General features: G+C 37.6%; 1 protein-coding gene across 12 annotated transcripts in view; it reads left to right on the forward strand.

Moving 5' to 3' along the window:
- adgrl3.1 (adhesion G protein-coupled receptor L3.1) overlaps positions 1-24,282 on the forward strand; it is a 1,303,645-nt gene that overhangs the window by 629,155 nt on the left and 650,208 nt on the right. For all 12 annotated transcript variants that reach the window (XM_051927733.1, XM_028802158.2, XM_051927732.1 and 9 more), the window contains one exon: positions 19,733-19,916. In XM_051927733.1, coding sequence (XP_051783693.1) covers positions 19,733-19,916 — 184 coding nt within the window. The remainder of the gene's footprint in view (positions 1-19,732; positions 19,917-24,282) is intronic.

Consider the following 24,282-nt stretch of genomic DNA (forward strand, 5'->3'; position numbering starts at 1 on the left):
AGGATCACATGCTAACAATACTGTTCTGATTCCTAGAATTGACCTTACAAGTTCTGACCTAGAATTACCTTTTACACTTAAACGGCGACAATTCCCCATTAAACCTGCATTTGCCATGACCATCAACAAATCACAAGGACAAACCATGGACAAGGTTGGCATCTACCTCTCGGAGCCCGTATTTGGACATGGACAACTTTATGTGGCCTTCTCAAGAGTTCGCCGTTCATCTGACGTTAAAGTTAAGATTATAAATAATCCATGACAAGGAAAACTCATTCAAGGACAAGACACCATGTTTACTTCTAATGTTCTGTACAAGGAAATTTTCCAAATCTTTACACTGTGCATGCAGCTTATTCTTTCCTTCCTATGTGCGTCATCTACACCTTCACACTATGCTATATCTCATACATACATCACGCTATTTGTAATTACCAAACACCAGGGGTTGGCGAGCGAAGCGAGCAGGGGGCAGAGCCCCCTAGTATGCTATAAACTGAAGTATGCATATATAAACTGCTCAAAAATGTTAAAGGAACACTTTGAAAACACATCAGATCTTAATGGGAAAAAAATGATATCTATACTGATATGGATTGGGTAATGTGTTAGGAACGAAAGGATGCCACATTGTCAGATGGAAATGAAAATTATCAACCTACAGAGTGCTGAATTCAAAGACACCCTGAAAATCAAAGTGAAAAAATGATGAGGCAGGCTAGTCCATTTTGCCGAAATTTCACTGAAGCAACTCGTACTCGGTAGTTTGTATGGTTGTGTGCATGCCTGACAACGTCTGGGTATGCTCCTAAAGAGACAACTGATGGTGTCCTGGGGGATCTCCTCCCAGATCTGGACCAGGGCATCACTGAGTTCCTGGACAGTCTGAGGTGCAACCTGGTGGCGTGAGATGGACCGAAACATAATGTCCCAGAGGTGTTCTATTGGATTTAGGTTAGGTGAGCGTAGGGCCAGTCAAAGATATCAATTCCTTCATCATCCAGGAACTGGCTGCATATTCTCACTACATGTGGCTGGGCATTGTCATGCACCAGGAGAAACCCAGGACCCACTGCACCAGCATAGGGTCTGACAATGGGTCCAAGGATTTCATTCCAATACCTAAATGCAATTAAGGTGCCGTTGTCTAGCCTGTAGAGGTCTGTGCATCCCTCCATGGATATGCCTCCCGAGACCATTACTGACCCATTACCAAACTGGTCATACTGAAAGATATTACAGGCAGAATAACATTCTCCATGGCTTCTCCAGAGCTTTTCACGTTTGTCACATGTGCTGAGGGTGAACCTGCTCTCATCTCTGAAAAGCACAGGATGCCAGTGGTGGACCTGCCAATTCTGGTATTCTATGGCAAATGCCAATCGAGCTCCACGGTGCCGGACAGTGAGCACAGGGCCCACTAGAGGACGTCGGGCCCTCAGGCCACCCTCATAAAGTCTGTTTCTGATTGTTTGGTCAGAGACATTCACAGCAGTAGCCTGCTGTAGGTCATTTTGTAGGGCTCTGGCAGTGCTCATCTTGTTCCTCCTTGCCCAAAGGAGCAGATACCGGTCCTGCTGACGGGTTAAGGACATTCTGCGGCCCTGTCCAGCTCTGCTAGAGTAACTGCTTGTCTCCTGGAATCTCCTCCATGTTCTTAAGACTGTGCTGGGAGACACAGCAAACCTTCAGTTAATGGCACATATTGATGTGCCTTCCTGGAGAAGTTGGACTACCTGTACAACCTCTCTCGGGTCCAGGTATTGCCTCATGACCACAGCCAAATGCAAAACTTGTGAAAAAACAGTTAGAAACGATGAGGAAAGAAAAATGTCAGTGGCCTCCACCTGTTAAACCATTCCTGTTTTGGGGGTAGTTTCATATTTGCCCCTCTAGAGCACTTGTTAATTTCATTAACACCAAAGCAGCTGAAACTGATTAACAACCCCCTCTGCTACTTAACTGACCAAATCAATATGCCAGAAGTTTCATTTACTTGATGTTATACTCTGATTAAAAAGTGTTGCTTTAATTTTTTTCAGCACTATGTGTATATATGTATATATATATATATATATATATATATATATATATATATATATATATATATATATATATATATATGTACAGTATATGTATGAAGTAGTATGTACGGTGTATGCATCCAAAAAGAAGAAGCCATTGATTTGAGTCGCTGGTGAATCATGTCTTTTTGGAATCTTTTTGTCACTTCAATTGAATTTTTTGTTATTCAGTATTATTCTTGAATAAAATCATACTTGTTTTGTTATTCCTTTGCGAAAGCGTTTATTTTATATTCCAGTAAGCACTTGAATGAGATCAAATCTGTCTCCTCTCTCGCGCATGCACACACACATTTATACATGAAAACGTCACTATTTGAAAACGCTATGTCATTTGAACATGAGTTGTCATTTGAACATGTTTTTTTTTTTTTTTCGATCTTACCAGTACTCCACGTTATGGTGCATGTTACTGAAAATGCAGATAGACTTCTTCTATTTGGGTGCATACACCTTCAGCAAGACACTGCCAGATCTAAACACTAGCGTGGTGAATTGCTTCCGTACTAAAGTGACTTTAGCTCCAGGTAGAAATCCTATTTTACTTATGTTGCCTGTCAGAGTTGTATTGCCGTGCAGCAGTCTATTAGCCAGCGAAAGCGCTTTGAAGAAGCTGTCTGTTCTGACGGTTCTGTCTTTTTTTTTTTTTTAATATTTTTATTTTATTAATTTTCATTGTAATCATTCCATACAAACAGATCAATTTATAACCCAACAAAATTGAAGACAAATCAAACCCCACCCCTGAGAAGGAGAGCTTAGCTAAAGGAAAATTGCTTAAGGCTTTTTAATAAGGCAACATTAAACAAAAGAAAGGGAGAAGTAAATATATATGTAAATAAGAGATGGAGAAGGGAGTTAAATGCGGTAATAGTTATTTCTCTTATTCTAAAATAATATTGATTAAATTCTGCCAGGTTTTGAAAACAATTTGTACAGATCCTCTAACTGAGAATTTGATTTTTTCCAATTTCAAATAATATAAAACATCAGTTTCCCACTGACTTATAAGAGGAGAATTAGGATTCTTCCAATTTAACAAAATAAGTCTGCGTGCCAAAAGTGTAGTGAATGCAATCACCGTTTGCTTGTCCTTCTCCAATTCAAGTCCATCTGGAAGAACACCAAACACAGCTGTTAATGGGTTAGGAGGGATTGTGATACCAAGGCTGTCTAAAAGGCACTTAAAAATTTTTGTCCAAAATGATGTTAGTTTGGTGCAGGCCCAGAACATGTGACCCAGTGAGGCAGGAGCTTGGTTGCAGCGTTCGCAGGTTGGATCCTGCCCTGGAAACATTTTGGACAGTTTTAAGCGAGACAGATGAACTCGATATATAATTTTTAGTTGAATAATTCTATGCTTTGCGCATATAAAACTCGAGTGAATTCTCTGCTTTGCTACCTTCCACTCCTTTTCTGATATATTGATTAAGAGATCTTCTTCCCAATGTCGTCTTGGATCTTTGAAAGGTAGGGACTCTAATAAGATTTTATATATTGCGGAAATAGTGTTTATTTCCTCGAAATTGAGCAGTATTTTTTCCAACATTGTGGAGGGTGCAAGGTGGGGGAAATCGGGCAATTTCTGTTTAACAAAATTTCTAATTTGAAGATAGTAAAAGAAATGTGTAGCTGGGAGGTTGAATTTTGAACGTAATTGTTCAAAAGATGTAAATATGTTGTCTATATAAAGATCTCTGAGCATTTTAATCCCAAAACTTTTCCAGGTATTAAAAACTGGATATACTTGCGAAGGTTGAAAGAGGTGGTTCTCTTGCAGAGGTGCCACTGATAAAAGATTTTCCATCTTAAAATGCTTTCTAATTTGGTTCCATATTCTGAGTGAGTAAAGCACAATTGGGTTATTAGTATATTTGCGATAACTTTCATTTATTGGACAGCAGAGCAGGGAATATAAAGAAGTACTACAGGATTTTACTTCTATTGCGGACCAAGCCTGTGTATGTTCATTTATTTGTGTCCAGGTTTTTTATGGCTTGTATGTTTGCTGCCCAGTAATAAAACTGAAAATTAGGTAAAGCCATGCCACCTTCTGCCTGAGGTCTTTGTAGGGTCGCTCTTCAGATACGTGGGTGTTTTGAGTTCCAAATGAATGAGGTTATTGTTGAATCTAACTGTTTAAAAAACGATTTATTGATATATATTGGAATGTTTTTGAAATAAAAAGAGATGTTTAGGAAGGATATTCATCTTAACAATGTTAATTCTTCCGGCTAGAGTGAGATGAAGGGTTGACCATCTATGCAAGTCTTGCTTAATTTTTTCCATACAGACGCCAAAATTTTTTTGATGAAGAGTTTTATGTTTACTTGTGATATTTACCCCTAGGTATTTAAACTGATCTGCTATGGAAAAAGGTAGGGTGTCTAATCTAATATTATATGCTTGTGAATTCACTGGAAAGAGTATACTTTTATTCAGATTAATTCTAAGACCAGATATCTTTTGAAATTCTGTTAGTGCTGTTAAAACAGCAGGGACAGTGTTTTCTGGGTCTGATATATATAAGACCATATCATCTGCATATAGAGAAATTTTCTGTTCCAGTCCTTCTCTGACAATCCCCTTTATCTGATAAGAATTTCGGGAGTGAACCGCCAGTGGTTCAATAGCGATTGCAAACAACAGTGGCGACAAGGGACATCCTTATCTGGTACCACGTTCTAGTTTAAAGTAGTCTGAGCAAACGTTATTAATACAAACTGAAGCTTCTGGATTGGTATACAGTAGTTTGATCCATGCACAAATATTCGGGCCAAACCCAAATTTCTCCAATGCAGTGAAAAGGTAATTCCATTCAATCATATCAAATGCTTTTTCTGTGTCTAATGATAGTAATATCTCTGGGGTGTTTGATTTTGCTGGTGACTATATAACATTAAACAAGCGTCGGAGATTTGAAGATAGGTGTCGGCCTTTAATAAATCCAGTTTGATCTTGTGATATTACCGAGGGCAGCACTTTCTCCATCCTTCTAGCTAGGATTTTTGAGAGTATCTTAACATCATTATTCAGGAGTGAAATTGGTCTGTATGATGCACATTGAAACAAGTCCTTATTTTGTTTAGGAAAGACGGTGATTAATGCTTGTCGAAATGTTTGAGGTAGTATTTGGTTGTCTCTAGCTTCTGTAAATGTTGCCAATAAGAGGGGAGCTAGCTGAGTGGAGAATTTCTTATAAAATTCTACGGGGTAACCATCAGGGCCTGATGATTTCCCGCTTTGTAGTGACTTTATAGCGTCTAGTAATTCTGTTAGCGTTAGAGGTTTATCCAGTTCCTCAGCACTTAAAGCATCTATTTGTGGTATCTATGATGTATCCAGAAATGCATTAGATTGTGTGTTGTCTTCTTTGGGCTCAGTAGAATATAAAGACTTTTAATAATCTCTAAATGTGTGCATTATTTTATTATGGTCAATGATTTCTTCTCCATTCTTGTTGATGATTACTGGTATTGCATTTTGAACTTCTTGTTTGTGAATTTGTAGAGCTAAAAGCTTATTAGCTTTTTCTCTGTGTTCATAGTAATGCTGTCTAGACTTATAAATAAGTTGTTCAGTTTCTTTAGTTGTTAAGATGTTAAGTTCTGTATGCAGGGCCTGCCTTTTCCTGTGGAGAACTTCATTTGGACGCCTGGCTTGTTCTTCATCTATTCTAGTAATTTCACTTCTTAGCTCTGACACTTCCTTGGTTTCTAATTTATTTCTGTGGGAAAGATATGAAATAATCTGGCCTCTTAAGAAGGCCTTTAGAGTTTCCCAGAGTGTTCCTGCAGAAACCTCTGTGGACGTGTTTGTCTCTAGGAAGAAGCTGATTTGTTTGGATATAAATTCTGTGCAGTTCTCGTCTGCCAATAAAAGAGGGTTAAGACGCCATCTGCGAGGTGAGTGTGAGGGGCTTAATGATTTTAGCTCCAAGACTAGAGGGACATGGTCAGAGATAACAATTGTGTCGTATTTGCATGATTTAATTGTAGGCAGGAAATTATTATCTATAAAAAAAATAATCAATTCTTGAGTAGCTATAATGCACTGGTGAGTAGAACGAATATGTTCTTGAGTTTGGGTTAAGAAACTTCCAGGGGTCTGATAAGTTGTGATCATTTAAAAACTGTGTAATTATCTTTGCAGTATTAGATGTCGTCCCCCCCTGTCACAGGAGTCCTATCTAAGAGTGGATTTAAAACACAATTAAAGTCCCCCAGCCATTATAATTTTATGAGTGTTCACATTGGGAATAGATGCAAATAGATTTTGCATGAATTCCTTATCATCAACATTGGGTGCATAAAACATTTATCAAAATCATTTTACTGTTATATAAGTTGCCCATGACCATCACATATGTCCCTTCAGGGTCCGATACTACATCTGATGCTACAAATGGAACTGTTCTGTGTATGAGAATTCCCACCCCTCTAGTTTTCTTTATAAAGCTAGAATGGAACATTTGGCCAGTCCAGTCTTTTTGTAGTCTGAACCGATCCTTGGTTAGTAAGTGGGTCTCCTGTAAAAATACTATTTTAGCGTTTAAGCCTGTTAGGTGAGAGCATACTTTCTTTCTCTTTAATTCGTGATTCAGGCCTTTAACATTCCAGCTCACAAAGTTAACTGTCCCATCATGGAGACATTGATTCTGAGTTTTTAATGTCATTTTATAGTTTTAATTGGTAATGTGGCAGTTTTAATCTTAGTTTCAAGATTCCCCATGAGTTATTGCATTTTAGCCTATTGTTGCATTGATATTTATAATTATAAGGATTACAAGAATAGATTAGATATAACCTGCTCTCCTTCTCTCCCCCCTTTATCCCCCCACCCCCCCATTTTGCCTCCCCACATGAGGCTAGATCCCACTTCGCGATGTCCCAGTCCTCTGACATACGAAGAGACAGAGCACGTCCAAAACAAAACAAACCCCACCCTGCAGCGGCGTTAGAGATTTAAAACAGAGATATCTTTTGCAGCTAAATTCTTAATACTATCTGCCGAAAATATTATCATTTAAGCTTGAAATAATCTTCAGCGCTTTTAAGTTAAGATATTAAGATTAAAAAAAAAAAAAAAAAAAAAAAAAAAAGAACAATCAACCCTGGGAATGATTTTAAAAACTAGTCTAGGATAAACCTGGTAATTCCTACTGTAATAGTATAATGGTAATAGTATAAATAGTAGAAAAAGCAATAAACCAAGGGTATGATGTTAAACAGTCTACTTTAAGGTATAGTAGAATAAAAATAAATAAATAAATAAAAAAACGAATCCTACTTTAATTACTTCCACATTTTCACACTCACGTCTATAACTGTATAACTCTAATTAAAACATAAACATATAAAGTCCAGATAAAGAAAAGGATGTATAATTATAATACCAGTCTCTTTAAACATGGATCCAGAGAGCAGATCATAGGTCCTTCCCATGCCTTGATAGAATACGGCTCCTTATTAACTTTCAAAAAAGTGTCGGAAACAGCTTCTTTAGTTCCTTTTCAGCTTCTTCTTTGCTTAGGAAAATATAATATTGATCTTGAACTTCCACTTTCAGTTTGGCGGGATACAAGAGGCTGTATTTGATATTGGCTTTCCGTAGCAATTTTTTAATGTCAATGTAGGCTCTGCGTTTTGCAGCTGTTGATGGTGAGAAGTCGGGGAAAATACGAATAAGATTATTTTCGAATATAATCTCTTGCTTGTGTCTGAGAAGTGCCATCACATCAAGCTTACATCGTAGTCGCTCGAAGTGGACAATAAAAGACCTAGGTTTAAAGGTACTTGGTCTGTTTGTGCGATAAGCCGTGGCTATCTCAATGTCGAGTTTAAGGTCATCTCCAATTATTTTAGACAGTAATTCTACTGCAAATTTCACTGGGCTTGAGCTTTCTCGTTTCTCAGGTATACCCTCAATTCTTATATTATTTCTTCTGCACCCATCCTCCAGGGCTGCAAGTCTGTCTCCAAGTTTTTTGCATTCGGAATTCGCAGCTGTGGCTTTTTCATCGGCGTTAGACGCCAGTTGTTCCGCTGTTTCAACTCGAGCCGTGAGTCCCTGCTTAACGTCTTCCAGCTGATCTGAAACGTCATTAATCTGGTCAGCAAGCATTTTCAGTTTGGAATTAGTTTCTTCGAAATGCTCCACTAATTTCTCCAACATGCCTTTAAAGTTCACGTCAAAACGTTTAAATAGACGCGTTTCCTTATCTTTGTTATCCTTCTTAAGCTCGTTCTTGAGCTCAATGGTCGCCTTCTTAAGATCATTCTTGTTATCTTTCTTAAGCTCATTTATGGCCGTAACCATGGCAGTGGCCAGTGTAGCGATCATCTCTTTCAGTTCGGACAGTTCACTTTGGCTTTCGTGCTCCGTGAGTGGAAATGCAGCCCCTGTTACAGCAGATGCTGCAGGCTCGCGATGAGTAGATGAGAGCACATCCTGCAGGGCCTTTTCTAGTCTCGAATGATCCTCAGAAATCAGTGATCCATCGCGACCTGTATCACTTGCACCTTCGCTCCCATTTTCACTCTCGACTGGAGATGATGCAATGGAGCGGGGTCCCAGGAAATCTGCGCATTCGTCTGCCTGTTCCAGGTCAGTCTCCGTGAGGCCATACCTTGCACTCAGGCCGGAAGTCTATCCAGACTTTGATGCAGCTTTAAGTTTCTTTTCTGGTTCTTTCTGACTTTTCTTCTTGTTACTCATGCTTGTATATTCTAGTGGAAGTTCCTTGGTCGGGTTAAATACAGGATACCTCTAAATAATATGAAATACGTGGGAAAATAAAGCCGCTGCTAGCGGAGCTCTGCTTCAGACGTCCATCTCCTATAGCGGACGAGACCAACACTTTGACGGTTCTGTCTGATAGCGGTCACGGGGCATTGTATCTTTGATTGCCGGTATAACAAATATTTCTGAGCAGGCATCAACCACAGCAGCAACAGTTGTCATCGCTGCTCTTGTGAAAAAAATGGAGATAAATGCTATCAATTCAGAGATGGAGAGGCAAGTTCGTTGTACCACGTGAACGTCACTGACAGAAAAAAACTGAATAATAAAAAAAAGCGTTTACTTTTCCAAGTAGCCAAAATTTACACTGGGTGTTAAAGACTCAAATCAAATGTATGTTTTTATTATATTATTGTAATAATAATAGCAGCTCACTACTCAAAATACGGAGTTCTCGGACTCAAACGTGGAACCTTTTGTTGATAAGGCAGCAGTTCTCACCTCTGCACCATCCAAGAGCACATACTATATCAACATTATGTCGATTGACATTTGAGCTTGTGTTTTTAACTCATTGACAGCAACATGTAAATTGAACAGTGGCAGACCGTCAGGGCCTGCAAGGGCTTCTCTGCTGGCCTAAAAAAATATCTGAATCACAAACTGATCTTAATTATATTTTGTCCATGAATACTTATTAAATAATTCCAAATAGTATGTCCACTTCCTTTCATAGCTTTTCCGATGGTTGTGCTGCTTCCAGACATGTATTTTCGTATTAAAGCATTTAACCCATCACATTTCAGCCATCATTTGTTGCCAGGCAGGGTCAAAGTCAAAGAAGTCTGCCCAGAGGCCTTCACAATCCGTTCTGCAGGCCCTCTAACACAAAATAAGTGTCGATTAAACTGTTGCTTCAACCAATCAGATTTTGAGTTGGTTTCACTAGGGCCCTCTAGCAGGCGTACGGCAACGTCACCGTATTTAGACCCATTGATTGGATAGGATGGTGTAATAGCTATTTTGTCACCCCATGGCTGAAGGAGGAGAAGAAATAGATTTGGTGGCAGATTTACTTTAAGGCCATTTTCAAGATGGACTTTTCAAGAAAAGCTGGACGTTGTTAAGAAAGGTCGGACAACTACGAAGCTAGCTAGCCTGTCACAACCAGGAGGAGGATTTGTCTGCCACTTTCAGGTTACGAACTACGAGCGGTACCCCTGGCTCACAGGGTCCGAGGAACACTGCAAATTGTATTGCTGGGAGTGCTTGTTATTTGCCACTGGTCGACATGGTGTTTGGAGCCACACTGGGTTTGTAAATTTGACTTGCCTAACCAAGGCAGCAACGAGACATCAAAGCACTGCCGGACACTTACAAGCAACGGTGCTTTCCAAAACTTTTCGGGAAACCAGTGTGGATCTACAGCTGAACGAGCAAGTGTGCAGGGAAACCGAGCTCCACAACGAAAAGGTGAAGAAAAACAGAGAAATCTTAAAAAGACTGATAGACTGTGTCATTTTTTTGGGCAAACAGGAACTTTCATTTCAGGGACACGATGAAAGCGCGGGATCCAATAACAGAGGGAACTATGTGGAGCTTCTTTCTCTCATTGCTGAGAGCAACACGGATTTACATTACCACCTGTCCACCAATAAAGTGTTTAGTGGGACGTCGGGTAAAATACAAAATGACCTGATCACTGCTATTGCTGAAGTGATGGGAGAAGAGATAAGAAGTGACGTTAAAAAAGCACCGTTCGTCTCTATTATGGTGGATGAGACGACAGACACGAGTAACGCAGCGCAGCTAGCACTGGTCCTGCGTTACATAACAGGCACAGGTGTCAAGGAGAGATTTGTCAGATTTGAAGATGTTACCAGTGGGAAGTGAGCCGATGACATTGCAGGTCTTATCATCAGATTTTTGTTGGAAAATGAATGTCTGGGTAAAGTTGTGGCACAGTGTTTTGACGGCACAGCGGTCATGTCTTCTGGATTAAATGGGGTGCAGGCTAAAGTTAAAGAGAGAGCACCTTTGGCTTTATTCATACACTGCTATGCACATTGACTCAATTTAGTACTGACTCAAGGGGCCTCAAAGCTTAAAGAATGCAAGATCTTTTTCGGCCACCTCAATGGCCTTGCTGAATTTTTTTCTAGATAGCCTCGGCGCACGCAACCACTTGACGAAATCTGTCAGCGGCGTCTCCCTCGTGTGGCACCAACACGGTGGCAGTACACATCCAGAGTGTTCAATACGGTCTTTGAGAAGAGAGATGCTCTAAAGGAACTGTTTCATCACATTCTGGAGCATCATGACGAGTATGATGAGGACACAGTGCGCTGTGCTGATGGATTTAAAGCACGTCTAGATGATTTTGAGTTTTGTTTTTTGCTTCACACATTCAATGGCATTTTTGAGTATTCAGACGTGCTCTTTTCAATACTACAGGACAAAAAACTTGATGTGCAGTTTTGTCTGGCTAGGGTAAAGGAGTTCTGTGACACTGTTGAGCGAGATAGAAGCCGATATGAAGAACTCTACGAGGCCACTGAACGCACCGCAGGCGCTCCGAGCGCACGAAGAGGTCAAGCGCAAGATCCTCGCGCGCACTACCGCCAACTCCATGGCAGGATTCTGGACAATATTATTTGCCAGACACAGACCAGATTTCAAGGCCACGAAAAACTGATGTTTGTCACGCTCCTCGACCCCCAGAAGTTTCGGGAATACACGAAAAATTTCCCGCATGCAGCCTTCTCCAGTTTAACACAGAGCCACGGAGCACTTTTTGATCTGTCTTGGCTAAAAACAGAACTGACTGTAATGTATGCAATGGATGATTTTGCAGGAAAATCTCCCACTGATCTCCTTGACTTCCTTCATCAGAAAAATCTGAATGAGAGTATGGGGCAGCTGTACACATTGGTATGTTTGGCGGTAACCATTCCCATGTCCACTGCTTCTGTTGAGCGGACATTTTCAGCCCTAAAGCGAATTAAAACTTATGCCAGAAATACGACAGGGCAGGTTCGACTTTCAGCATTAGCTTCGATGGCGATAGAAAGGGACTTCGTGATGGAACTGAAGGGCACGGATAATCTGTACGACAGAGTAATTGAACTGTTTTTGAGGAAAGAGAGGAGGATAGATTTTGTTTACAAATAATCCGAATTTTTGGTGAGTAAAATGTTGCGATTTTCCTAAATAATATTGCAAGTTTATGAGTTATTATTGATGTGTTTTATGTGTGTCGCGGCTGTAGCTGCAGTAGAAAGGAACTTGTTCACCCCTGGTTTGTCTATTCAATAAAGGCATTTATTGTGGCTACAGGAGTTATCTATCTGCGATGCAACAACTCTTTATACTGTATTTCTGCATTTTAAGATGGTTTTTATAACCATAAATTAGTTTTTGAGGTGCAGGTTGATTCAGACGGAGCACTACTGAAGGCCTAGGTGTGAAATGCACGGTCCGCCACTGAAATTGAATGATTTTTTTTCTTTGGTTATCTATACTAATAAAAGGCAAAGCCCTCACTGACTCACTCACTCACTGACTGACTGACTCACTCATCACTAATTCTCCAACTTCCCGTGTAGGTGGAAGGCTGAAATTTGGCAGGCTCATTCCTTACAGCTTACTTACAAAAGTTAGGCAGGATTCATTTCGAAATTCTACGCGTAATGATCATAACTGGGACCTCTTTTTTGTCCATATACTGTAATAGAGTGCACCTCCATGGCCGTGGGAGGCGGAGTTGCGTATCGCGTCATCACGCCACCCACGTAATCACGTGAACTGACTGTGAACGCAGTACGTACAAAACAAGGAAGAGCCCCAAAGAGCGCTGAAGAAAACATTCATTACACAATTGAGAAGGCAGCGAAACAATAAGAAGCGAGCGACTGACGCATACAAGCATATTCATAAGTGCAGCTACTGCGGAAACAAAGCATGGTGTAAACCGTAAGTTTAAATTAAGTTTATAGAAATGCTCCCGCTGCCGTTTGCAATACCATATTCGCGACTTTTAATGAGAAGACACGAGGTATAAACGAGACTTTGGATCACTTTGTAAAGGATTTAAAATTGCTGTAGCAAGAAACGTTTAAGTGCCAGGTCTTAGCTAACATTAAATAAAGCCGTGGACATCGCAACATCACACAAGAGAGCGGCTCACGTGAACATATGAAGCGACTGACGCATACAGACATATTCATGAGTGCAGGTACTTCGGAAACAAAGAACCGTGTAAACCTAAAGTTTAAATTAAGTTCATAGACCTACAAAAGGTTGCCATTGATTTGAGGCAAGATTGCTTTTCTCCTGTACAACTATACGTTGCATTCTCAACAGTAAGCTTGCACGGCTTGCTCATATTACAACCGGAGTGCTGAACTGACAATGTGATATACAAACAGAACAATCGTAAAAACAGGATTAAATAAAAAGGCTGCTTCCGTTGGCAAAGCAACGAAAAAGGAACACCTTATATGACGTTCGTTTATAAAACAGCGGAGAGGCTGTGTGAAGTCAGCTTCACAAAAAAACAGATCCCCACGTAATCACGTGAACTGACTATGAACGCAGTACGTACAAAACAAGGAAGAGTCCCAAAGAGCGCTGAAGAAAACATTCATTACACAATTGAGAAGGCAGCGAAACAATAAGAAGCGAGCGAATGACGCATACAAGCATATTCATAAGTGCAGCTACTGCGGAAACAAAGCACGGTGTAAACCGTAAGTTTAAATTAAGTTTATAGAAATGCTCCCGCTGCCGTTTGCAATACCATATTCGCGACTTACAAGTTTAATGAGAAGACACGAGGTATAAACGACACTTTGGTTCACTTTGTAACGGAGTTAAAATTGCTGTAGCAAGAAACGTTTAAGTGCCGGGTCTTAGCTAACATTAAATAAAGCCGTGGACATCGCAACATCACACAAGAGAGCGGCTCACGTGAACATATGAAGCGACTGACGCATACAGACATATTCATGAGTGCAGGTACTTCGGAAACAAAGAACCGTGTAAACCTAAAGTATAAATTAAGTTCATAGACCTACAAAAGGTTGCCATTGATTTGAGGCAAGATTGCTTTTCTCCTGTACAACTATACGTTGCATTCTCAACAGTAAGCTTGCACGGCTTGCTCATATTACAACCGGAGTGCTGAACTGACAATGTGATATACAAACAGAACAATCGTAAAAACAGGATTAAATAAAAAGGCTGCTTCCGTTGGCAAAGCAACTAAAAAGGAACACCTTATATGACGTTCGTTTATAAAACAGCGGAGAGGCTGTGCGAAGTCAGCTTCACAAAAAAACAGATCCTTAACAAATTTTTATTGGTATATTTTCACTCAATTTAAAAAGGTTTTCTTCTTAATAAAAATTTAAAAGCAGTACTTCGCCGCTGCAAAGCACGGGGATGTATATATATAGATAGATAGATAGAGATATATATGTATATATATATATATATATATATATATATATATAAATAGATAGATATATATATATATAAATAGTTATATATATATATATATATAGATAGATAGAGAAGATAGATAGATAGAGATATATAGATAGATAGATAGATAGAGATATATATATATATATATATATATATATATATATATACGTAGATAGATAGATAGATAGATATATGTGTATGTATGTAGATATGTATATATGTGTATATATATGTAGATATGTAAATATGTATATGTATATATATGTGTCTGTATGTGTATATATATATATATATATATGTGTGTGTGTATGTATGTATGTGTGTATATGTATGTGTATATATATGTTGATATATGTATATATATGCGGATGTGTATATGTATATATATATGTATATATGTAGATATGTGTATATGTAGATATGTATATATAAGTATATATGTTTATGTATATATATGTTTACATAACCTCTTTAACACACTACTTCTCCGCTGCGAAGTGCGGGTATTTTGCTAGTATACTTATAAAAGCACACATGTTTATTTGATATTTGGACTAAAGTCTTCACACATTATACACTTCACATCATTATTAGTATAACATGGAAAAGGTTTCTGTTTTGGTTATGTGTTCAGCATTTCTTGCCTCGCATTTCATGTCATCCTACACTTACACAGATCTTTGTAGTCATGGAACACATATGAAATGTATGTATTCCAAATAACGATATATTATTTACCCTATACAACTCAAGGCACCTCACACCACGATAAAGACTTGAGGTGGGAGAAGTTTGCAACTGACTTCAGCTCCGTTGGGTTGGGATAGCAGGCTGCTTGTTCTGATCGACACATTTGCAAAACAAAAGACACTGATGAGGAGAGGTGCAAAGGAATGTAAGGTGGCCCGGGATTACAATTTTTTTCATAGGCTTCAAGGATTATAGTGTTAAGTAATTGTTTGATGACTGACACTTTTAGTGCATCAGGTACTGTGCGATGCAATAATGAACTATTAATAATGTTAGGAACAGGTGCTGCAAGAACATTCATTGTGCTTTTTGCTAGTTTTGTTGGCATTGGATCTAAGGAACAAGTAGTAGGTTCATTTTAGAAATTAAAGTCAAGACTTCCTGCTCTATTACAGAATTAACATTTTTAAAGTGCTGAATGCAAAGTGAGACAAGGTCTTTCATGCTAGTATATGGTTTGCACTGTGATGCTGAGATCTGGGATCTTATATTTTTTAATTTTCTCATTAAAGAAGTTCATAAAGTGTGTACTGCTAATGTCTGTTGGTATTTTGCACTGTAGATCTGAATTCCCATTTGTTAAATTAGCCACTGTTCTAAAAAATACCCAAGGATTTTTATTATTGCTATCTATTATTTTAGAATAGTAGTCTAAGCGAGCTTTAAAGAGAGCTTTTTTATATTTTTTAACATTCTCTGTCCATGCATGTTCAGAGACCTGCAGCTTTGTTGTTCTCCATCTGTGCTCCAGTTTTCAACACTCTAATTTAAGTGCTTGAGTGTTCTCATTAAACCGGGGAGAGTTTTTGTGTGCTTTGATCACTTTTTTTTAAGGGGAGCCACTGCGTCCAGAGCATCTCTCAAGTTCATATTATAATGTAATTTTAGCTGATCTAAATTGTTTTCCATGTTTATATTTGATGTTAACTTATCTAAATGGTTTTCCAAAATTACACTTGACTTACTCAAAGTATTTATAATGTTGAAGCAGAAATACTGTCTAGATGTTGCACTCTTGTTGTTTTAATCTGTGAGTGTATTGATAAGGGTAGAACCAAATCAAACATAATTAAGTAGTGATCGGAAATAATTTAATGGAGTAATATTTAAATTTTGAATTTCAACTTTGTAACTAATGTCTGGTTATGATTATGAGTTGGACCTTTGACAATCTGACAAAATCATACTGAATTTAACAAATAAGTAAAACATTTGCTAAAAGTGTCAGTTTCCACATCAATATGTACACTAACATCCCCCATCAACCTTATGTGATCATAATTTATAGCCAAATCAAATAAAACATTGTCAAATTCTGTCATGAACATATGTAGCAAAATATGAATATGGCCCTGGTAGTCTGTAGACTAGCACTACAATTGTGTTGGAATGTGTTTTAATATTTAAAATGAATGCCTCTAAGGATGTGAAGTTGCATACATTTTTAGAAGCAATTTGCATTTTGTCATAATGAATTCTTCCAAGGCCTCCTCCTCGACCAGAATCTCTAAATTTATGAAGGAATGTGTATGCATCTGGTGACGGCTCAGCTAGGGGAACATTGTCAGATTTCCTAAGCCAGGTGTCATTGAGAAGACACAGATCAGATTTTGTACTTAATAGAATATCATTTACCGAAATAGATTTACTTTCAAGAGAGCAAATGTTCAATAAGCAGCATTTAAAACTGCATACTCCTTTTTGAACTGGTGATATATTTTTTGTTTTAATTTGAACTATGTTTCTATTACAGGTGCCCCTGGTGGAGGGTCTGGTTTTATCTCCTGGTCTAATTATACACCTTATTTTTTTGTTATCAAGTATTTTAAGGTCTGCATCATGACTAAATTTACTGGATGCCCCACAACAGGGATTATGGGTAACAGCTTCAGGAAAGTAACAGATGGGATAAACAACAGTCTGTTATTTAGGATCACTCAACTGTGGCCTGGATGGTGCTCTAATCAGTCATCCAGGCAGTTCTGTGCCATATTTTGGGATATTACAAAAGATCCCCTCCAGTTAGGATGAAGACCAGGCCTTTCCCAAAAATGATCCCAATTGTTCACAAAGGCTGTACTTTTATTTCCACACCAGTTTTCTAGCCAGCAGTGAAGGGAACACAGTCTGCTATATAATCTTGGTAAGGGGCCAGATACAATTAAATTCTAACATTTTAGAAATTCTGACATTTTCAGCTTTGGTGCATAGAGAGATGAAGTTCCCCTTTAATACCTCAGATTGCTATAAATAAATATTATTAGTGCAGACATGCAGCAATAAGGCGATACGATACAATTGGGCCTCTATGTCTGGGAGGCATTTAACATTAACTGCTGGCTTAACATAGTTTGAAATTCTAATATTCTGCATTATGGAATCGCCAATTATGAACACTTTGTTGTTCTCACGATCCGCAGGCATGCTGCAAAGTGCCGAAAATCTGTTCTGGGTCCGAATTGGTGACCTGGGTTCCGAGGGACTAAATTTTGGTTTCATAGACTTAGACTTGGTGCTGCTGATTTCGGCCATGCACTGGCTACAGTGGGTCCTGGAGAGACTGAAGCCGAATCAGACATAACTGAATTGTCTAAACAAACCGAGTCAATCCAATTGTCAGTTTGCCTAATTGCCATCAGGTTCCTAACGTGCTCCTCCAATTCCTCCAACTCTAAATTAACTTAACACTTTTGGCAGGTGAAGCTGTCTACCTTGTTGGACGTAAAATCTGAACAGTACATGCTGTAGGACACACAACATATAAACGTGCTCTCAATGGGCAGAGAACAGATAGAACTTACATTCAGTGCTGAGTTCTTCTCTGTTTCTGCAGTAACTTCAGTGCTTTCGGCGTTCAGCTGAACCACTAAGAGACCGTCGGCTTTATGTTTCCACCACCTACTGGGTAATCAAGTTCGATTTCTCACTGCCAGATGCTTCGCCTCGTTGGATATCGGCTTTACTCCATTTGAATTTACTCAGGTGTTTCTGAAGAGCTATGTGCATGTGAGAGGCTCCACTGCTCTGTGCTTCCACTCACTGCTACTCAGAAGAGGTGGGGCCTGAAAGAGAGATAGAGAGACATCAGTCTGTCAGTTTATTGCAAATATAATGGTCAGTGCAGATAGGTAAATAGGACCTAGGCTAAGCTTTATGTATAAGAAGAAGTTTACTCACTAAGTTTTTTGTAAATGGGTCTAAGGGACAAGTAATATGATTCATTTTAGAAATACTTAAATGTTATGATTTCTTGTTCTTTCATCAAGTTAAAGTTACACAAGTGGTGTCCATGTGGAGAGATTAGTTTTGACTCATCAGTATACTGTATTAGTTTGTGAAATGATGTTGAAATCAGTAATATTATATTATTATCCATGTTATCATTAGTAGCTCAGATTTTACTACTTTAATATTAGTTTTTGAACAGGAGTTCAGAATTCCTATTTACCAGATTAGCAACTGTTCGTAACAGTATGCAAGATTATTTTTGTTTCCATCTGTTAAGCTTTCTTCAATACTTTTTCACAAAGATTGGTTATTTTCCCGTTAACAACATATTTCGTTCTAGTTTTCATTGCATTCACTGATATGCACAGCCAATCAGCAGTTGTAGTTTATGTTTGCTAGATTAAAATTGTTAGTCTTTAGCCTGGATTTAAAAGGTGAGACGGAACGGGCATCTGTTACATTAGCAGGTCGATCATTTTACAGATTCAGGGCCCTGTAACTAAAAGCTCAAACTGCCATTGTTTTACTAATTGTTGGAGTCATAAGTCAGCTGGCATCTTGGGATCTTAACGTACAGTTTGCCTTGTAAATAATGATAAGTTTTGATAAATAAGTAGGGCATAGGCCATTTAGCGCTTTATAATGTAAAAGTAGTATTTTAAATTCTTCCCTAAGCTTAACTGGAAGCCAGGGTAAGGACTTAAGAACTGGAGTTATATGTTTGTACTTTCTGGTTCTTGTAATAATTTTTGCAGCAGGATTTTGAATTTACTGAAAGCTGCATAAAGAACAATTTGAACTGTCAGTGAATAACACATTCAAAGACAAATAGTATTCAGAGAAAAGTAGTTCTCATCCATCCACACCTTTACCTCACTGACACAAACAATTAAGGACAATATTGGAGAAACATTTCATTGTTCTAAGCAGCAATTATTGTTGGTCAGTGTGCTGAATTATTAATCTGGTTAATTTATGTGTAAGTCTTTATTTTTTGCTATGTGTTTCTTTTTTGCTGACATACAAAGATAAAGAACTAAAGTTCATTAAATGCACAAGCGACATTCCTTGGTTTCTCTGGTGTCTCAATAAATAACCTCTCCTGCTGACTGTGTACTTTCCTCATTAGCTGTTATATGTCTTCTCCAGGTCCTTATTCCATGAGTTAATATAGGTTTATGCAAAGAAAACACATCCACTCAGCAGTGTCTTGCAGTTGCCATTACACTGCATGACCCCAAACAAATTTTCTTGCAACTTTCCAGCTATATAGTGTACAGTAATAATAATGTTATTTTTTAATATAAATATTTATTTCAGTCTTGTTAAAATACTATATACATATAATGTACATTTTCTTCATATGCAAGATAGAGTTTGTTTGTTTTAAATACTACATTTTAAAACTCATAGTTCACTTTATTTCTTTATTTTTTTAGGCAATGGTAGAAATTGTTAACAACCTTCTTCAGCCCTTAGCCCAGAGTGCTTGGCAGGAACTGACAGTTGCTGAACAGCTTCGAGCAGCTACAATGTTACTGGACACTGTTGAAGAGGGTGCTTTTGTTCTGGCAGATAATCTGCTCAAAACAGATATTGTTCAAGAGAACACAGAAAATATACGTAAGTTAGATAAGTATTTGTTTTCAATTTATGTCCTATTTGAAACCTTTCTGTATTTTAGCCTTTGCCTTTGTAATGACTAATGAAAAAAGCTTCTGCTAACTTCCTCTTGCTAACTTATTGCAAGTATGAGTGGCATGTTCTTGGCATGTTCTTTTTTGTCTGATGATAATGTTGCCAGCACTAGGTAATAAAAGGGGCAAGGAATGTGGTATAATGCATTATCAAAAAGTGAAAAAGGAGTTCAACAGTTAAGAAATTACTTTCCTAGACAAATTCAGCAAGGCACCAGCAACATTTGCTATATTAAAAATATAAGCAATGTATAGGACACTGTAAGTTGATTTTCTTTATACTGCAAATGTCAGACTGGAACTAAGTCTCAGATGTCGTGCTTCACATTGTCATTGCAGAATTATTGTTGTGAACTTTTTTTTTAATGTAAGAGCAATCTGATAATTTTTGATCCTTATTAATCTGTAGCCAATTATATGAAGTACAGAATGTCACTTTGGTATATAAAGGTATTTAAGGATTTTCCTTATTGTTTTGCTACTAATATGTACATACTACTGGTCAATATATTCTCATTAAACCGTGTTCTTTGGTTGAATTGTAGGTTGGACATGTACTATACAGGACTGGCACCAGTTTGTTGTCTTGTGTGTTATGCATATGCATCCTTACAGGAACAAACGGAGTTACTGTAGAGCTGTGTCAGCATACATCTTTATAGGAAAAAAGAATGGTTAAAGGTTAGTTTCACACTGGAAAGGAAAGAAGATTAAAAACACATTTCAGCTGTTTAACCTTCATTACACACAACTGATCTAGACTATACAGCCGAAACATTATGCAACCTTCTCTCCTTTTCAATGTGGAAATAATCTTTAAACTTTTTTCTTATAGAACAGATTCATAAAGAACTTCATGGTATTGAACCTCTACTGACAATTTACTCTTGGAAACATTAATAAATTGCTGAAAAAGTCAAGCCAGTGAATGATGGTAATTATGTGAGTTGATATGACAGCTTACTCCAGTTTTGTTGATAATATCTGCTGGTCACATGGCACTGCTTGCTTTTTATTTTTTTAACTCAGTTCCAAGTTTATTTCTTAGCATGCAAATAAAAAGAACTGTATAATTCTCTTTTATACACTCAAAATGAAAAATGCAAGCATAAAGTACAAGCATAAGCAACAGTGAAACATAGGGCATTACAAACATTGAATGTGTTTTATATGTACTAAAGGATTAAAACATAGGCTGTAACAATCTCATTTTTTATGGGCACCTATAAATGTGAATATTTTCCCCTGGGACTTTTATAGGAACAGAATGCTGATAAAAGATGTGAGAGAAGGTCTTTTCTTTCTCTTTGAAGACCCTTTACAATGCTTCATTCACGGCATGCTGAAATAATTCAGTATTAAAATAACAGAGATAGCTATGTTATATTAAGTAAGAATAAAATAAACCTGTTACAGGAATTCATAACAAACCAACCCACACAGGACCACAAAAACAGAAAACATTACATTTACATATTATTTTCATCACTGGTTTAAAAGGTCTTTGCTAAATTTCTATGATGTGTAATTAATTACTGAATCCAGCACTATAAACATTTTTCAAGAAATGCGGATTTTCAATAAAGCCTTCCAAAAGAGGGTAACAAAGATCAACATCTCAGATATAAATAAGTAAATAAGTGTCCCAATGGAATATGGCTAGATATAGCCAGAAGCAGAATTTTTTTCTCCTCTTTCTCTCTCTCTCTCTTTCTTTCTTCTTTCTCTGCATTCTTCCTCTTTTTCCACATTCCTTAAACATTCAGATTTGAAGAATGTCTGTCCTCTTAAATTAAACACATAAAACATTTCAATTTGTTCCATTTTAATTTCATTACATCCCTCCAGTTTCATTTACCTTCAGTTTCATTTACAAGTAAAACACCAGTAACAATCATTGCAATTTTAACACTTTAAGACAAAGATATCACAGTAGAAACAATATTACCTGAAATATGTTGCACAGCTACATAGTGTGCACCCCTGTATTAAACCTAATGTTAGTCACAATCACTGAACTATACTTGTATCTTTAAATTTTGTTTCATTGTATATAGCTGTTGAAGGAACTTTCTTTTAGAGTTGTTCCAGGTCCAGGCTATTTTGGTATTAGCTTAACAATGATAATAAATGTTGCTTTTAAGAGGGTGTCAGACAACAACAACAGACCGCTGAGTAATGCATTGTTTGCATTTGTTGTAGGGCCTTAATTGCTTTGGCTTCTTCATACCACTCCTCCAATTGATTTTTAAGTTATTGTAGCTATTTTATTGTAGAATATGGTATTTGTGATCTTTGGTGCATCAAGAGGATCCATGAATTGTCTATTAAGACATAAAAATGCATAGATTTTACTGTTCTTTGTGGAGCTGATGGCAATACTAATCTTAGACAACCATTTACAGTATGTAATTGTTAGTGGTTGCTCCTGCAATAAGATGGAAACATTGTTTTTACTGTCCAGTTCATCTGCTTAGTAAAAGTTTGATAGTATGCTTGGCTTGGTTAGTTTTTGTTGTACTCCCCATTTGTGAGATGATACAGTATAAGAGATCTGATGCTCTATTTTTAGAAATAACCTTGATAAGCCTCCAGTTAGTAAAGATTTCATTCTTGAGGATAGAATATATCATTTTAATCTTTTCATTCAACAAGAACAATAGTTCTTAGTTAGATGTTGACACTTCTTGAAGGAGGGTCTACACCCAAGATAATTCCATGTTCTGTAACACGTGGGTTATTTTATTGTTAATATATCAAACAGGTCTTCACATGTCTCCAGAGCACCCTTGTGTGCCAAGCTACCTGCAAATTTTTTTATGAGTGACTGTCCTGACAAGAAGTCTAACCAAAAAGAGCTACTGTCAAAATAATGAAGTCAGTTTTGAGGACAGGTGCTCTCCATAATGTCTGGGGCAAAAACATGTTTTTTCTTGATTTTCCCCTGTGCACCACACTTTAAAACTCAAATCAAATAATTTAGATGTGATTAAAGTACACGTTTCACACATTAATTTAAGTGTATTTGCACACATTTTGGTCATACCATTTAGAATTTACAACACTTTTATACATGGTCCCCCATTTCAGGGCACCATAATGTTTGGGACAATTGGATTTGCATTACAGGTGTTTGTGTTTACTCAGATGTCTTTCATTGTTTCATTAGTGGAGGCATAAGATACCTAGGCTTGCTTCTATGTATAGACTACCGTTAGAGTCTGTAGTTGCCATTGTTCAAAATCAGGACAAAACGTGTGCCAATAAAAGTCAAAAGCTGAAAAACAACAATGAAAACATTAGAGACATCGGTAAACCTTACGATTACCCAAATGTCTGAAATATCATTAAGAAGAAAGAACACACTGGTGATCTCAGTAATTGCAAAGTGTCTGGTAAACCAAAAAAGACCTCCACTGCTGATGACAGAAAAATTCTCGCTAAGATAAAGAAAAAGCACTAACAGATCATAAACAGTCTCCAAGAGGCAGATGTGGATGTGTCAGAGATTACAATCCACAGAAGACTTTATGACAGAAGTACAGTGGCCACACTGCAAGATGCAAACCACTAGTTGGCCACAAAAACAGCTAATCAATTGAAAACTCTTGAATGGCCAAGTCAGTCACCCGATTTAAATACAACTGAGCATGCCTTCCATATGCTGAAGAAAAAATTTAAGGGGATACGCCCTCAAAACAAACAAGAGGTGAAGATGGCTGCGTTAAAGGCTTAGCAGAGCATCACCAGAAAAGCTGCTCGACACCTGGTGATGTTGATGAATTACAGACTTCAAGTAATCATTGCACGCAAGGGCTATACAACAAAGTACTAAATAGGACTGCTTTAATATCCTTACTGTTGCTATGTCCCAAACATTATGGTGCCCTGAAATGGGGTCACCATGTATAAAAGGAATTGTAATTTCTACATGGTGTGACCAAAATGTTTGCAAATACCCTTAAATTGAAGTCTGCAATGTGCACTTCAAACATGTGTGAATTGTTTGATTTAGAATTTTAAACTGTGGAACAGAGGTGCAAATTAAAGAACAATTTATCTTTGTCCCAAACAAATGGAGGGCTCTATTTCACTGTATCCCTGTGCTAAGATGGAATACAGTGGTACAAAAACTTGCATTTTGTATGTGACTGCTTCTGTCTATCTTGTAGCTCCCAGCATATTGTGACATTATGTTCTATAGTTCAAACTGCAATATTGGTATATAGAACACAATTTCATGTGGCAAATTAATAAAGTGAAGCATTTTTTATCAATTAAAAAATAAATGC

The sequence above is a fragment of the Erpetoichthys calabaricus genome, chromosome 5, assembly GCF_900747795.2.
Source record: "Erpetoichthys calabaricus chromosome 5, fErpCal1.3, whole genome shotgun sequence".
Lineage (NCBI taxonomy): Eukaryota > Metazoa > Chordata > Cladistia > Polypteriformes > Polypteridae > Erpetoichthys > Erpetoichthys calabaricus.